General features: G+C 39.7%; 1 protein-coding gene across 1 annotated transcript in view; it reads right to left on the minus strand.

Moving 5' to 3' along the window:
- MYOM1 (myomesin 1) overlaps positions 1-17,458 on the minus strand; it is a 66,231-nt gene that overhangs the window by 14,320 nt on the left and 34,453 nt on the right. The window contains exons 17-27 of the mRNA XM_072328612.1: positions 16,613-16,630; positions 14,501-14,697; positions 13,161-13,287; positions 12,229-12,413; positions 11,079-11,193; positions 7,069-7,225; positions 5,948-6,054; positions 5,791-5,835; positions 1,637-1,773; positions 666-810; positions 158-217 (exon numbers count right to left, since the gene is read on the minus strand). Coding sequence (XP_072184713.1) covers positions 158-217; positions 666-810; positions 1,637-1,773; positions 5,791-5,835; positions 5,948-6,054; positions 7,069-7,225; positions 11,079-11,193; positions 12,229-12,413; positions 13,161-13,287; positions 14,501-14,697; positions 16,613-16,630 — 1,293 coding nt within the window. The remainder of the gene's footprint in view (positions 1-157; positions 218-665; positions 811-1,636; positions 1,774-5,790; positions 5,836-5,947; positions 6,055-7,068; positions 7,226-11,078; positions 11,194-12,228; positions 12,414-13,160; positions 13,288-14,500; positions 14,698-16,612; positions 16,631-17,458) is intronic.

Consider the following 17,458-nt stretch of genomic DNA (forward strand, 5'->3'; position numbering starts at 1 on the left):
ATACAACAGAATAGACTAGATGTCTTTTAAGGGTCCCTTCCAACTCAAATGATTCTATGATTCTATAAAAACGTCTATTTCAATTTAGAGTATATTAATATAAACAAACTCTTAAACTAACACAATTGCATGATTATCATGAGTATTCTTATCATACCTTGTTTCCTGTGCCACTCTTTCCTCTGGAATTCTGCTTCATCTCGCAGCTTCTTGAATACTGGAAATGAAAATTATTAACACATATGAGGTTATATGTACTATATGATTTATTAGTGCACTATTTTTACCAGTGCAAGTCTGTCCCTTGGAGGTCAAAGAGAATCCTGTCACTGGGTCATTCTTTCTCTCGGCAATGCAATACTTCACATTTTCTACACAATCTAATATAGGGAATTTGCTTTAGCATGAGTGCTGGGCTTGATATCATTGCATCTGTAGAAAAGCAAGCCCTGACAGCCTTCGATATTTTACATTTCTGTAACAATTCCCTTTCCTTTGGGCACTTTAAAGCTATCAGTTCACCTGCACTCTCTGTTCTATTTGAGGCAGACAAGTGCTGTGACATAAACTTTTAATAGTACTAAATCAGGAAAACAGTGGAAAAGTGATGACTGCCAACCCTGGTTTAACTGTCCTAGCCTACAGCATAGCATAGATTCACATACCATCACCGATGAGGACCAGGCTGGACTGATTGGTTGCTTTTCCATCCTGCAGCTGGAAAGTGTAAGTCCCTTCATCCTTATCCTCAAGTTTATCCATAATCATTTCAACAAGGCCAGTATGCTGGTCTACCTTCATTTTATATTTCTTCAGGGATGGAAAATAAATTAATTAATGAATATCAGAATCACAGAATATTTGGCAAACATTGATATCTTTAGGGGAAATTCTGTTTTCTTTGTTCACATTCCCACTATCTCTTTCCCTAGCTCTAAACACAGAACCAAAGAAATCTGTTAATGATGGAAGCACGTGACAGTCCTGCTCTATGATGAGTACTGTGATCTTCTTCATTAGAAAGGTATGGATTTGTATCTCTTTAGAACACTGTTGCTTATGAGTCAACACATATTTAAGTTTTTGTATTGAATGCTCTGGCCCTCCATCCCTGTAGAATGCTCTATCTAACTATCAGTATTGCAACAAAAACATGCCACGAATTGTCTTTGGGAGTAACAAGCTCTGCTGCTGGAAAAAAAAACACGTGTGAATTTTCCCTTGCTGCAACACATTCTTCCAAACAGCAAAAGCATATGAGAGCACAAGTGACCGTAAATAAAAGACACTGGATGATCTGAGCTACTGCAGTGATTCCTTGAAGATGACGGTAATTGCTTACCTGTGAGTAAGTAACTACTTTCTTCCTTACATTTCAGGACCTTCTGCAGTCCCCACTAGTTAACAGACCAAGAGATACTCACGGAGGAGGCAGGAAGGAAGTTTATAAACTCATTCAGTAGAATTTAGCTGGAACTCAGAACTATAGACAAAGTCTTTCCAGCGGGTGGTGTTTTCAATGACATACATTATTTCTGATGAAAATGCACTAGCACTGACTTCTAACTGGAAGCGTATTGGAGATATGAATGCTCATTTGTTATAAACATGCAAAAAAGGCAACGTAAAGCCTTACCTCTCCATTAAAAATCTCCTTATCATTAAACACAAAGTTAGCCTTTGCATTGCCAGACAATTTTTCAGCTTGCAACCAGAATCTCACTTCTCCTTTTTCCAGAATTTCTACTGCCAGCTCAGAGGCAAGTGGAACAGCTACAAAGAAGAGAGACAAGAATGAAGCATATACTTTACTGCATAGGAGCAGCTATTTTCTTCACTTCTTCCATTCAGTTAATGTATGCAAGGTAACTAGCTCACAGTAACTCTTTGTATCAATGAAATGCCTCTCCACCCACATATACACAGAGCAACCAGCAAGACTGAATTGTTTGATCTTTCTATCTCTAGGTCTGCGCAGAGTTGAGACATTCACAATTTGAATTGTGCTGTGGTCCCTCCATTCTATCACGGGGCTAAAGGTAAACTGCAAGCATCTCTGCAGCACAACCTGAACCTGCCTGGTGCAAACACATCTTGAATGAGTCACTTGAGTGTTGTTGCAAGGCAGTGAACTGACTCATTAAGGAAAAAAAAGAAAACAAAACAAGCACGAAGGCAGATCAGAAAGTCAGCTGTTGAACTGCAGGTTGGGAGATTTTGATAGGTATGCTTGCTGAGCGGGACCCTTACCTCCAGAATTCACCAAGTATCACAAAATGCCCCAAATTTCCCCATTAGTAATAAACATTTGTTTATTTATGAAGAATGGAAATCCCCATGTTCAATAAGCTGTAAGAAGGAAATATATTCTTGTAAAGAGTACTCTACTAGAAACTAGTCTTATTTTATCCTTGTTCCTGTTTGCAGAAATACTCAGCATGCTTTCACTTTAACTTTCCATCAAGTTATTTTAATCAGCAACATTAAACAGGGGCATTTATACTCTGATATCTGGGGATATTTGCTCATTTTATTATTTTTCATCATTTTGCCCATCTTAGTGGACACTCCAGTTTCCAACAAAATCATATACATTGGAGCATATGTGCTGGATGTGAACTCTGCCCCAAACTCCACTTTCACAGCAGTGTAAAGTCTGCCTTGCAAGGGTGTAACTGAGAAGAGTGCACAAACACATTGCAAAACACCTGATTAAGTGTGTGGTAATGGGTGTCACTCTCTACCTCCTCCCATACAAACCCCAGGACAGGGTTTTTCCTAAACTTCACTTATGTAGAAGCCTCACCGCAGGAAAAAGAGTGGGACTGGTGTAGTACCTGGCATCATTCATCTTTCATTTTGCACGATGCAAATTCAGGTTGGACACTAAGAAAAATTTCTTTTCAGAAAGAGCATTGAGGCACCGGCACTGAGGCTGCCCAGGGAGGTGGTGGAGTCATCATCTCTGGAGGTGTTCAAGAACCGTGTGGATGTGGCACTGAGGGATGTGGCCATTGGGCATGGTGGAGAGGGGGTTGGACTAGGTGATCTATAGAGGTCTTTTCAACCTTAATTGTCCTACATTTTTAAACAATGGGATACTTTCTGGGGGTGAACACCACTGCCAAACCAGGTGGTGGCCACCTGTGAGGACTCCCTGCATCTTCCTTTCAAATGAGCACCCTTTTGATGAACCTACACCCTCCCACACTCACAGTTTTGGTAGCATAGAACACATCTCTGGTGAATACAAAGCTTCTGGGTGGTGAAGACATGGGAGAAAAGAATAAAACAAAAAAAGAGAGTGATGAAAAAACACAGAAGAGGAAAATGTTTAAAAATGAGCCCTAGAGGGAGAGTAATACTAAAGAAACCAGTTGTGAAGCTTCTTCCCCTACTGCATTGCTTGTGAGAAACAAAAGGAATGTCATATCTTGCATAATTTCTCAGAAGAAACCGCCAGAAATGCTACAGAGCCTGCAGAAATAACAGGAGGAAAGTGAGAACAGACATCAGGCTGCTCTGCTTTTGTCTCACTGTCAGCTCTGTGGCAATGTTAAAGTCCCAGTATGCAATTAAGAGTGAATATCTCAGTCTAGAAGGGAAGAAAATATCTCTCAGAAACTTTTCAAGAAGAGGCTGAAAGGATGTAAAAGGCTTCACTTTTGGGAAAAGGCCACTCACTCCCTGCATCCAAAGGAACCAGGTCTGTGTAACAGCCCTTCACCAGCAATAGCCCTATTTCAAAATATTTCCATTTTACTAAACACAAACTGTCTTCAGAAATTTTCCAGCCGTGGTGCTTTCAAGGTTTCACATCCTATTTGTATAACATCACAAATTACCATGTGCTGTTGAAAGAAAATCCTAAAAGAAAATGCTAAAGTGAAGAGCTAGGATATTTGTTTGCACCCAACACCAATACACTGCTCGTGAGCAGTTGAGTTCTGTAGCACTGCATTATCTGAGCAACCCGTTTTCCCACAGTTACTTGCTGCAGACGTTTCTGAGTAGAAGTTTAAGTTAAGTGCAGTTGAGAGGTACAGACAAAACCGTGGAAGAACTTTTGTTTAATCAGAATTGGCAGCGACTCATTTCTTTGTCAGTAATTTGGGCATTCATCAGATTAATGTTCGTAAATATCTAAATGAAGATGGGAAGCAAATGGATGAGGTCAAGTTCTTTTCAGCAGCATCTACAGATAGGACAAGGAGCCTAAAATTTGAACATAGGAAGTTCCATACTAACATGTAGAAGAGCTTCCTTATGGTAAGGGTGATGAAGCACTGGAATGGATTGCCCAGAGAGGCTGCAGAGTCTTGTTCTATGGATATATTCACTCATCTGGATGCCTATCTGTGCAACCTATTGTAGGGAACCTGCTTTAGCAGCAGGGTTGGACTCAGTGATCTCTTCAGTTCCCTTCCCACTCCCACAGTTCTGTGATTACTCAGAAAGATGACCAAAATTTCATGTTGATCCATAAGAGCTCATTATTATTTTCCTAGCCTCATAGATAAAGGAAGATATACCTCAACCTATAATTGTAATTGATACTTTTGTAATTGATAATTCTATAGTGTTCACAGGGCCTAGCATGCCCAAAGAACAGTTTCCCTTCCTCCGATTTCGCCTTCTTTCCCTGGAGGCTCCATGCACCTCTGGGGGTGTACTAACACCTAACAACACATAAAAAAACCCAAACACACATTCTGTGTCCTGAGGAACTTATTTTTGTGATATTAGTTATTAACACAGAATGTGGCAAAGAGCTGAGGAGGGAAGGGTTGGGGCAAGTAAGGGCAGGTGACAGCAGTAAGGAAGGAGCTGTGATGACTCACGCTCAGTGTGAAGATAGGGTTGGGAGGAGCGGGAGTAAACAGTGGGCCATCAAAATATCAAGAAGAGCAGAGCTGATGTGGAAAGGACCCAGAGAGAAAAGATGTGTGCAGAAAGATAGGCAATTTGTGCGGCCAGGTTGTGGTGGGGCTGAGAAGAACAATGCAGGCTGAGGTGGCAGAGGTGCCAGCAGCAGATGCTCAGACCTGGAGGGGTTAAAACCCAGACAAGAGTTTTAGTGCCTGGAACAAAGAAGAGTAGGTAGTGAGAGAAGATAAGGTAAGACTTAGGTCTCATCTTGCTGTGTATAGTAGAATTCCATCTATAATTTATTGTTTTCTTCAGTTATTCAAGCCATATTCAACTGAAAATAACAAAGTTGTGCCACTGTCAGGATATCATGAAGGTATAATAAATCTGTGGACTTGGCAAAAGTATAATGCCAAGCAACAGGAAAGGTGTTTACAAATCCAAGTGGAACAGAAAAGAGTGTGATGAATTTCAGCAGAAAAATTCTGTACATATAGATAACTACACTGCTTGCTCTGTTAACTGTAATTTTAAATTGTTTTAATTTCAGTTGAGATGAAATTAGAGGGGCAGATAATCTTTCAAGTTCATGTTCAGATCAGGCTAGGCATTCCAAGCAAGGACAAAAAGCTGCTATGAAGAATAAATAAAACCATTAGGATACTTATTTTCAATCCATTATGGAGCATATACTTAGTATATACTTAGATCAGTAACTTGCAAAAGAACGGGAAGAATATCAGCAATACACAAATTCTCTGAGTGAAAGAGAGAAAAATAAAGGGATCGTAGGTTTTCAATTCAAAAACACTCATCTAAAAGCAGTCTAGCAACTTCCCTATCTGATGCTGGCAGGAGCTTTGTGATACATACCCCAGTGCACACAAAACTCTCCTCTACAGACACGTTTGACTCACTTACTTGGGAACTTGTGTTCATGGCTCAGAGCAAGCAGGCGTTTCATTTCTGCAAAAGATGTGAAGTAAAACATGGATATGATGGATACAAGAAACACAAAAGCAGGAAGAAACAGAAGGCAAAGCAAAACAAGCATGCTTAGAAGATGCTGTGTGTTTACCTTCTTCATCAATTGTGTAGCCTGATGAAACTCCATCAGTGTCTGTAACAACACAGGAATAAATTCCCAGATCATCTTCTCCAAGATCCTTAAAGGTTGCTTTTGACCTTTGGGAAAAAAGAAAAGAAAGAAAAAAAAAGAAAAAAAAGAAAAAAAGAAAAAGAAAAAAAAAAAGAAAAAAAAAAAAAGAAAAAAAAAAAGATAAAAAGTTAAGACCAGTCTGAACCAAGCTCCTTTTTCACTGTTGCAAAACCAAATTAAAACACTCTTGTATTAGCTTCTGCTCTGACTACAAGATGTCCTGACCAGAATAAACCAGGGTAGGTTATCCATGTGTGGTACAAATGGAAATAGCCCAACCCATGAAGCATCCATGAAACTGAAAGCTGACCAGTTGGCTCTTCTGGGACAACAGCAGAGAACTGGGTGCAAGATTTGTGACTTCTCCAGGAAGCTGTAGAAGCTCTCAGTGCCAGCACTATTGGACTTAAAAGCATATTGTCAGGTCTTTGACGAACAAGGATACTCTTAAGTGCAGGCTGATTCAGCAATACCAAAAGTGGTGTTTCTTCCTGCATGGTTTATATAACTGGAAGAGCACACAGATACTTCATAGGCCTCACCAGTACATTTGCCATTTCTTCCTCTCTGAAAAATGCCTGAAGAAACATATTAGGCTTGTGGAGAATTATGGTTGTTACCAAATCAGGCTATGGTGACATTATCAAAATAGAGTCCTGCTCAGGTGATTGTGATGATGTTACACAGTCAAAGCATTTAGAAAGCAGACAAACAATTGAAGTCTTTAGAGATTTACCATAACAGCAATTGGAATAATCTGTCCTGGCTGGCAGGTTGTAAGAGGACAGAGCGCAGATTTTCTCACTCAGTGCCTAAATGTAATCACGAGTAAACTGCCTAACCAGAAGGCCTGACTCACTCTGTTCAAGCTACAATTTCCTTATGGTCTGCACATAGACTTGCTGACAAACAGCATACTCATGCTGAAGCTTTTTGATAACAACGGCAGATAGAATTCTTACTGAGGTCATCCATCCAGAATGGATGGACTTTTGTGGTCTGTCAAACATGAGATGATTGTTACCACCATGCACTCTTACTTTCCGCCTTTGGAATCGATTCCCAGTCGAGAGTCATCCTCAATTGGTTCGTAGTCCTTGGACCAAACAAACTTAGAGTTTGGAGACATCTGATCACATTCAAAGTTCAAGGAAATGATTCCATCGTCATCCACATTAACCACCACTTCCTTAGTTCCTGAAAGATCAGAACAAGGCAATTCCATTTTCTTAGAGACAACAGCAAACAAGTCTGATTCATGGGGTGGATTGAGAAGATCCTTTCTATTTTGTCAGGTGGCACATAAAGTGCTGCAAACATTGACAGCATCAATCCTTGCCTTCTGACTACATTTCTCATCCTAACACAAAAAAGTAAGAAACAGAATAAAAAGCATTATAAATCAACTGATTTACTTGAGCAAGTCTAAGCCTCCAATTCCATTAAATGTTTGAATTATTAAATAGCAATATTTTCTATGCTAAGGGGTAGTAATTGTTTTCATTATGGAGCAAGGGTTTCTCATTCCCTAGTCAAACAAAAGCTCTAGAGGGAATACTGGGTACGAATGTGGATGCTTGAAAAGTTGAAGGAGGCAAAAGAGGAAACAACCAAGCTGCTCAAGTTGCACACATCTTGTGCATTTTTGGTGACTCTGGCTCCACTCTGGGAAGTTGGCTTAATTGCTGTTCTTGGCATCTGGCCCTGCCGCCATCTGCAGCATTAAAGTGGGCACACAAAGGGTGTGAATATTTGCAATTAGCCGCTAAGTTGCCCACCCTATTTTGCCAGTACCTGCAGTCCTTGGGCTGGATAAAGTGACCCAGTTTGTCCCTCTTTTAAGAGTCTGAGTGAGTACCAGACCAGGAAATGGAACGCACCTCCTGCCTGCTCCCTCCATCATGAAGCACGGCAAATTTTATTGGGGAGTCCTGTACCTGTGGCATTAGCTTTCGCTTCAGCAGCTTGTCTGGGAATGCCACTGAGAGCCCTGAGAAGTGTTGGAGAACGTCCAGCTTCCTCTGAGCAGCTCAGTGCTGGAGCTTACATCTGAATGGGGTACTCACATTATATTACTGAGTTTAAGACAATGCTGGGCTGCCCAGAATGCTAATGGCGTGCCTTCTCACAATGCATTGCGTCTTAAGGACAAGAGCCCTATTCCCGACATTGAAATTAAGGGCTTTGTTTTCAGCATAATTCTTAATGAGTCTCAAGTATGCAAGGAAATTTCTGCCTTTCATCATCCCAGTACTATTCAAGTCCTCTCCAGCACTGCGAGTAGCTCCTGTAATGACAAGTGGTGTACATGCAGCCTTCTTATTCTTTATAATTTGCCACAACTGTTTAATGAAAGATTAGATTAATAACCCTGGTTTGGCCCTGTTATTTGCCAGCCCTCATGGGAATGAAGCACAATAAGAACCAGGGGATGATTAATGGATTCTGAGCTCCACAAGTATTTTGCAAGGCAGCTGCACATTTTTTGAAATTTTTACAAGGTAATTTATTATATGCAAATTCATTGCTCGACATTTCACTAATGTTTAGTTTCCTCTCGATCATTAGCACCTGAATCTTTGGGTGGCAGCTGATGTGATGTGCAAAGAAACACAGCCAGAAGGTACATTTGAAGAGCAGCATCTCTTACATTTGTTTCAGAGTGTCCACATTATGATAATAGAATCATAGAATGTCCTGGGTTGAAAAGCATCACAATGATCATCCAGTTTCAACCCCCCCGCCATGAACAGGGTCGCCAACCACCAGACCAGGCTGCCCAGAGCCACATCCAGCCTGGCCTTGAATTCCTCCAGGGATGGGGCATCCACAGCATCCTTGGGCAACCTGTTCCAGTGCGTCACCACCCTCTGTGTGAAAAACTTCCTCCTAATGTCTAACCTAAACCTCCCCTGTCTCAGTTTAAATCCATTCCCCCTTGTCCTATCACTATCCACCCTTGTAAACAGCCGTTCTCCCTCCTATTTATATGCTCCCTTCAAATACTGGAAGGCCATAATGAGGTGATGATAATAATGTACAGCATACATATCCAGAAGCACTGATGGTTTTTACTCCTGATAGTTATGCGGAAGTAAAAAAAAGACATATTTTTAAACTACTGGGGCAGAGGACTTTGCCTACCCCACAGTGAGAAACCAAAGAAGCTGCCATAATAGCAGCAGTCTAATTTCCCCTTTCTAGGTAACGTGGTGGTTTTTACAGATCATCCAGAGTCTTAAAACAAGTATTTCCATTCTGGATGTTATTTCATTACATTCTTTGGTTAGAGAGCTCAGTCTCCTGGCAATGTTACACATTTGCCAACATTCCAATGACATTCAAGCAGGAATTCTTTAGAGAGATCTTACAACATTTTGTCTCCATCCACGATGTCAGTAAAGACAGCATTTATTGGGTAGCACCAGAAGATTTGTGGTGATTGTTAAAAACAGTATGATTGTTCTTGAGATTTGTGTGGTTTGAGTGAGAAAGCTGAAAGCCTATCCAGGAGACTGCTTCCCAAAATACGTTTTTTAATAAGCCTTTTGTTATTCCTTAGCACTATTAAGAAGCTTAGTTTGGTGAATAGTGTATCTGCATACTTCAGCTCAAAATATGGGTCAATCAGATTTGTTTAAGTAAATCATTTTCAACTTCCCTGACTTCCCTGCAATCCATCAGACATTGCAGTTCTTAACAGCAGCCTGGCTTGCAAAAGGGTCACAGTCCTGAGATTCATCACCTTCTCTAACCGCAAGGACTGCAAAACAAATATTCTACTCACATTCATGGTGCCAGGTTAAGCTTGGGCCACATTGGACCATGATGATCATCTTCTGAAGAGTTTATATTCATATGTTATTTTAATTACGTGATCAATCTTTTATTTCATACATTTAAACGTTATTATCACAACAAGTTTTTATGAAAAATTTGACACATGGATGTTAACCCTCAAGGAAAACAGATTAGTAAAGCCAAAAGTTCAGTACCAACACTGGTTTGATTTTCATTTTAGAAGTGGTTGTTATTGTAGTATCTAAGCTATTTTCAAGAAAAGGCTTCTAAATCTTCCCTTGCTCCACTTGCAGGGGATATGAGGAACCCTAATGCTTCTTCAGTCAGTCTGAACTTAGGAATACCTTATTTTTGAAAGAAAAGAAAAACGATGCAGTAGCTGTGAGAAATAAAGCCAAGGTTTGGATGGCCAGATGAGTCATTTCTCCCAGACTTCTCATGTCTTCTCTTTCCCATGTCTACAGCCTTTGGTGCTCCTGGCTCCACGCTCCTCCCACTGCGACCATTTTCAGGCCATATCTCCATTACCACCATATCTTCTTTCTACGCTAGCCCAAATCTATTCTCAACTAAATGATTTTAGTCCTTCCAAAGCTCATGTCTTTCCTGTTGCAACCCCTTCTTGCCTACACACTTATCTTCTTACCACCATATCACAATCTTGCCTTTTCTCAACCATCCACTCCATCTAGACCCTCTTCAGCTTCACTAATAGTCACTCCAGTCTTCCCATTCAAATATTTCTCATTCCTTTCTGCCTCTGTCTTCAGATATCCTTTCTATCACATTTACAGCCTCACTGGGAGACAGTTCAAGGCTTCTTAGGATTAGATATTTTAAATCTTTCTTTTAAATACTAAGGTAAAGAGTAATTTCTTTTACCCTTTCCTTGGGTGCACTGCATAAATTAAACAGAAGAGAGAGAGAAATAATTTTTTATAAGAAGAGCAAAGCCTGAAACTGTAGAATTTTTGGTTGGGCTGATCTTAGCAGATTCTCCACACATGCACTGTTCTATTGCAATATACATATAATTTTATATTCCTGAACAGGTTGTTACAGTAAGAAAACCTGTCCTGACTTATATCTGACCAGGCAGCAGGATACAATCTTCAACTTGTTTCCTGCATAGTAAGAATGTTTGACTTTGAGAGGGGTCAGGCTGTTCACCTGCAGCCTGTATGCAAACATATCACACAGACAGGCACCTCTTTAAACATGACAAAAAGAGGAAGTATTTCTAACAAACCTGGTCGCGTCTCAGCTACAACGGGATCAGTGATATCTGATGGTCTCCCAACACCAGCCTGGTTTGTCGCCCGCACACGGAACACATAGCTCACCCCTTCTGTTAGGCCAGCTATCTGCAGGAAGCAAACACATGCATGATTTATTACAATAAGAAGTTTAATATCACACTTTTTACAGTACCAGTCTGGATGCTTTGACAATCATATTTCTTTTACTTTTTGCTTTGCTTCTTTTCCAGTTGGCAGATATTCCTTCCTCTTTTTACTTAAGTTTTTCAGTCCCTGAGAGGCATGACTGATATGTTTGGTTTATGCTTTCCTTGTATGCATAGCTAATGTTTAGGCAGTGTCACAGCTGTCACTGATTTATTTATAAAAGGAGCATTGTTATTTGAACAGGATGTTTTTAACTCATGTCCGTTGACCTCTGGAACAGCACTATCTTATACTGTAGATAAATTATCAGCAAAATGTCCCAGTCCCACTTCTATGGAACCAGAAGGGCAGTTAGCTGCATGGATCTAGTTCTACTGTCTTGAGCAGTAACATTGTAACACCTCTCAACGCTCCTTTGAAGCATGTGTGCAAAGATCAAGCCCTAAAGTGAATATCTTCCAAATGTTCTGGAAAGCACAGAAGTAGCAAATCCACTTCAGATGCATTTCTGAAATTGAAATACACTCGATTCCTTATTTAGAAGTAATTCCACAAAATTATGTGACATAATAATGGGAAATGATTGGTTTTACTTGCCATTAAACGTATGGAGAGAGAAAATTGTGTTTGGAAGAACCACATTATTACAACATCCATTTTTGTGTAATGTTTTTGTGTAACAAAGCTCTTTGAGCTAGGAAATACTAGGGGTGCTTCCTGTGTTGTAAGAATAATATGCACTTATGGCACTATTTCTTTTGTGGTTTTTTTTCTGTTTACTTTTCTTTATTTTCTGTTTGTTTGTTTGTTGTTATACGAGATTGTCTTCTAAGTTACTGCCTTGTCTGACTACACAGACTTCATACATGGGTGTCCTAGGCATAACATAGCCTGCTAAGTGTTTCAGTAAATGCTACATAGGATTATATTATCTACAACTGACTCCTTTAAGATTATTCTGTTATTTTCATACCGAACCTCAAACTACTTTACCTTTAAGAATCTCTTTTGAAGTGGCTTCTCATTGACGCTTCTCCAGTGTTCCTCCTTTGCTTCAGTTTCCTTCATATCAATGTAATAACCAGCTATAGGACTACGACCAGTATAAACTGGTTCCTTCCATAGTAATACCAAAGAGTCCTTCCTAACTTCTGTGTATGTGACATCGTGAGGTGGCCCTGAAAGTTAAGAGTGAGAACTGGAACTGTTTTATCAAAATAAAGACCAAAGGGATTAATGCATAAGACTTCAAAAAACAAAATCAAGCAACACATCGCACACCCAAAGCTGACATAGCAGGTGCAGCTCCACTGTATCAGATCTAGATGAGATACAGATACGATTCATACCTAATAAAAGACTAGCCCTAAAAAGCAATCCAAGTTTTTGAGATTTGGTATCTTGATCAAATATTTACAAACAAACAAAAATTACAAATAATCTCCAAAGTCAGGGAAATAGGTTAACTATTAAGCTAATGTGCTGCTTCAAGGACAGTTTTAAAGTCCACTGAAGCCAATGGAGATTGTTTTCCTTAATTTCAGTGAGTGTTAAAAGGTCAGAGATCTGGCCTTGAAGTACTATATGACACATGACACAAGGGCTACAAGGACTCTGCCTTCTCTGTTACACAGGTTTTTATGCCTACTATTTAATCTAGGGAGCACAGTGGCAGACATAGTACAGGAACCAAGAAGTAAAGATAAAGAAAATACAAGCTGCTTGTAAGATGCTACTGGTTATGTGGGCATTACTTAATTGATCAATGTAAGAACATTTAAAGAATGTGATGGAGATGCAGGCCTGGGCATATACTTCAGTACCCACTAATTGCCCTAGAAACTGAAGACTTTGAGGACTTAGGTTATTTGTCCCATAGCACCCTGTGGGTGGTAGTAACCCCCATGTTACACTCAGGATCCTACCAGGTACAGCAATAGTCCATTCTTCACATTTGAAGGGCTTGCTGGGTAGGGAGGGTGTCCCAACTCCAGCCAGGTTAGCAGCAGCCACCTGGAACTGGTACACCATGTTTTCCTTCAGGTTTTCAATCTGCAGATCCAATAAAACAGTACTTATTGACTTTGGATTAAGACCTTAGGAGAAAGTCACAATCATCTAAAATGTGAACATGCTTTGAACTGCCTGAAGAAAAGAAAGCTTTATTGATATCACACATACACATAAGCGAATAACTACTCTGGCTTTCCCTCTAATCAGTGACATAAGCATATGTGAGCATACTCAGCATGCTCAGATTTTAAAACTCTGTTCCTATTGAAAGACTTTGGTAGTCAGGGAGGAAGCAGGATATTGCTCAACAGTTATACTAATCTGTCTCATGACAGGCAGCAAGTTCACTTAAGGCAAGAGTTGTCCTTGCAGCAGGGTGAAATACAGTCCTGGCATTCCTTTTCAATTGCAAAGTAGCTCAGACAGATTGTAGCTAGTGCTGCACTTCTAAACTGGCCTTTAAAACTAACCACAGAGCCCAGCCCAAACAGAGCTGGTTCCAGTACCAGCAAGTGGTTGGGGTAGGTCCACTAGGCCCAGTAGGAATGCCAGTTGTTGTGAGGGCCTGACTTCCAAAAATCCAGAGGAATTAATTCACAGATGATGGTTGGTGCCAGAATAACAGACTAGTTTACAACTAACTGTAGAGAGAAGAATTGAAAGGTGTTAACTAAACTGTATTGTCCATCCGCTTCTCTATTCCTTAGTGAGCTATTTGTTAAATGTTAAATGTTTATGTAATAAGGTGAACAGAAGATCATCAGTGTGGTAGATATTGCACTAAATGTATACATAAAACTTCTACGAACAAACCATTTCCATCACTTTGAGACAAACCCTAACAAGGAAGCCAGTAGAACAACAAAGTATTTCATGGTACCATAGAAGTCTTGCAGTACAAGAAGCTGAAGTTACAATAATATATTAACCATATGACACAAACGCGCTGTTTTAATACCATCTGTTAAAGTTTTCTGAGGTCACAGCTAGGACTAAAATAATGTCTATTGCTTGTGTACCACCTTTCAAGCAAGATAAACCTTAGAGGAAGGACATATATGTTCACTGTGATCCTTAGTATAATTATGATATGTTTCCGTGATAAGCTAGCAGAAATATGCACCTTAGATATGAGTCTCTGCAAAATCAATCTATCTGTACACTGAATTATATTACCACCCTAGTCTGTCTTTGAGAACTCTTTTGGAAATATAGTTTGCACCCTCAGCAATAGCAGAAGGTGACTTCTTACCCTGTATGCCCTCTCACTAACGGCCTTAATGTTGGCCTCCATCCATTTCCCAGGAACTCCACCAATCACTTCACGGTAGTTCACGTAGTAGCCAGTAATTTCAGTTCCCCCGGTGGCTTTGGGTTGTTTCCATCCTAACACCATGGAGTCCCGAACACTCTCAAGGACCGTAATGTCATATGGTGGAGATGGAGCAGCTGTTTCAACATGAATAACATATAAGTAGGAAGTAATATCTCAATAGCCAGACAGGCATCTGGTTACCGTATTCAGGTGGCCCCCATCCTGCATTTCCAAGTTAGGAAAACATTTATGCGGCCAAGGGGAGTTCCACTGGAACGAGATGATGAATAAAAGCTTCCATAAACCAAACATGAAAATCCAAATGGCATAAGAATTAATTTTCCAGATCACTGGGTTTTGAGAAGCAAGCTGATACACAGTGAAAGAATGTGTTGCAATTGCAGCTCTGACGTAAGTGATCATGAATTGGTTCAAAACCGTGAAAAATGAGGAACCAAAATTATCATATAAGAAAAACAAAAAGTTAGAGATGCAATGATTTGTTTTCTTTTGCTGAAAGCGAATCCCTTTTCACACATATAATAACTGCCAGTTCCATTATTATTTTTTAATAGGCCCACATTCTTCCCCTCACAGAATGCCAGTTATCTGTTTATTACTATCATTGTTATTAAATTTACACACTGTGTAGATTTTATCATTGCACCCTTCATCTTACCTTAACAGAAGTAAGCATGATCATGGGCACTGTAGGCTGACTGGAAATGGAACATGTCTGTTACTGGAACTTACTTTACAAAATTTGCAGCATTATCCACATTTTTTGTTTGCTTGTTAATAATAACAACATAGAAATCAAGAACTTCTCACAACCCGTTTTCTTATAATGCCCTCTCCATATGAACTGAGGAAATATTTGACCACACTTAGTATATCACGTACCGGTTAAAAGCCCTATCTGTGACCTTCCAAGTCTGGTGGAAATCTTACATCACATACTTTTGTCTTTGGTATTCTACCACAGCGTTAGCTATCCCCAGGTGCAGCCCCTGTGTTTTGTTTGCAGCTCAGAGTTTTGAACAAGCTTTTTGAATCTCACTTCATGAATCTCCCATGGCATGGGAAGTGAACTAAATTCATTCACTGGCCAAGTACCAAGACTTAAATGAAATCCAAGCTCCATATTCCTTAAGCGCAATGGGTGTTTAGGTGTTGACAACATAAAATGTGATTTTGTCCATGTGTCTTCAACTTGATAGGTTTCCCACATTACATATAACCATCAGTCAGAGATATAATGCAATGTTCATTAGCACTGCAACTTAGAGGATAAGCTGTAGCTTAGGCATAAATCCACAACGGATCTTCACACATCTTTGCACAACGCAGATCTTCATACTTACCATTGTAATCAGATTTTGTTTCCTCCACACATATGTAACCCAGAAACTAGGTAACAAGACTCCTAACAGAGAACAAATTACTGATGTGATGTAGACATACTGTACTGGATATATTAATATATACACAGACAAGCTATTAAATTAGTGAATGAGTAGACGTTTCACTTTCAATAGCCAATAAGTTTGTGTAATGGTCTCTGATAACAAACATTACATACACAATGACTTCCATTTGAGTTGAGCACATAGTTACTATGACTGCTGGATGATGCATCACTGGAGAGAATGTTCACTTGTGGTGTGATTGAGTGCAGGTTGCAGCCACCCAAAGTGGATGTACCAAAGCAGTGAAAGCTATTTATTCATTAATTCTCACCTATATCTTTCTTCTTTTTCAGTTTTTCCACTGTTGAAGGATCCCCGGATCGAGACTTACTTGCCTGCTTAGCAATGACCTTTTGTGGTGCAGATGTGATAGCATCTTTAACCATTTCTCTCAAGTTATTGTCTCCTGTACTCCCCAGTTTGTCAGAGCTACTGAGTAGCAGGTCTCTATTAAATTTAGGATTGCATTTTAGCAAAGCATCTGTGTCAAAGATAGGCTGGGAGGACTCATGCATGCCTTCCCAGCTGGTAGTGCAGTCTGTTAGTCCATCAGCTTTACCACTCAGTTCAGGACACACACCATGAAGCAATCCTCCCCCTATAATTGCCAGAAAATAGTAAAGACATTTTGAATTAGAATACATTATTTTTTCGTCATTTACTCAACAGAGCAAAAAATGCAGACAGTGAACAGTACAGAGAAACCATGATAAATCACAGTTCTTATGGACAAAAAGCTACGCTTGGACTCACAAAAATTTGAAATGCATACAGTACCTCTCAACATCCTCACGAGTTATTTTCTTTTAATGACATCTAATTTTCAGAGCAGAATAGATATTGAAAGTTAATAGTAATCTTCATTTTCTATAATTATTTTAGTATTAGATCTTCCAAGTCACATTTTGATTCTTTTAAAAAGATCTTACAAAATTACCAAGGAGCATGTCTCTCTGCTCTAAGGCTGAGTTCTGTGATTCTGATATAAATAACAGTGAGGATGTTGCAGACATACAATTTGTTCTAGTCCAGTGATCTCATTAATCTGTATGGATTAGTGCATGCGGTGGCAAACAGTAATAATTCATCAACAAAGGGAGAACACACAGGGTTACAGAAAGTTTTCAAGAAGCACACTACATTTATTATTATTTTTAGGTGTGAAAACACATTACTTAGGAGCTGACTATATATAGGATGGTGTGTGTAAGAGGAGATAAATACCACGTTAGAGGATCAGAATGACATTCCTTCTTTCTGGATGACTATGAAGTGTAAGTGGCAGTGCCCTCCTACAGTGGTTCACAAGAGACATGTGAAGAAGTCCAAATGGTGAAGGTGAACAGTCTACATGAGTTCAGTGACTGTGAAAGTGTGGCTGTGATGCAATACATAAGATCTACAAATTAAGTATTATTTGTGGACA

This window comes from Excalfactoria chinensis, chromosome 2 (assembly GCF_039878825.1).
Source record: "Excalfactoria chinensis isolate bCotChi1 chromosome 2, bCotChi1.hap2, whole genome shotgun sequence".
NCBI lineage: Eukaryota > Metazoa > Chordata > Aves > Galliformes > Phasianidae > Excalfactoria > Excalfactoria chinensis.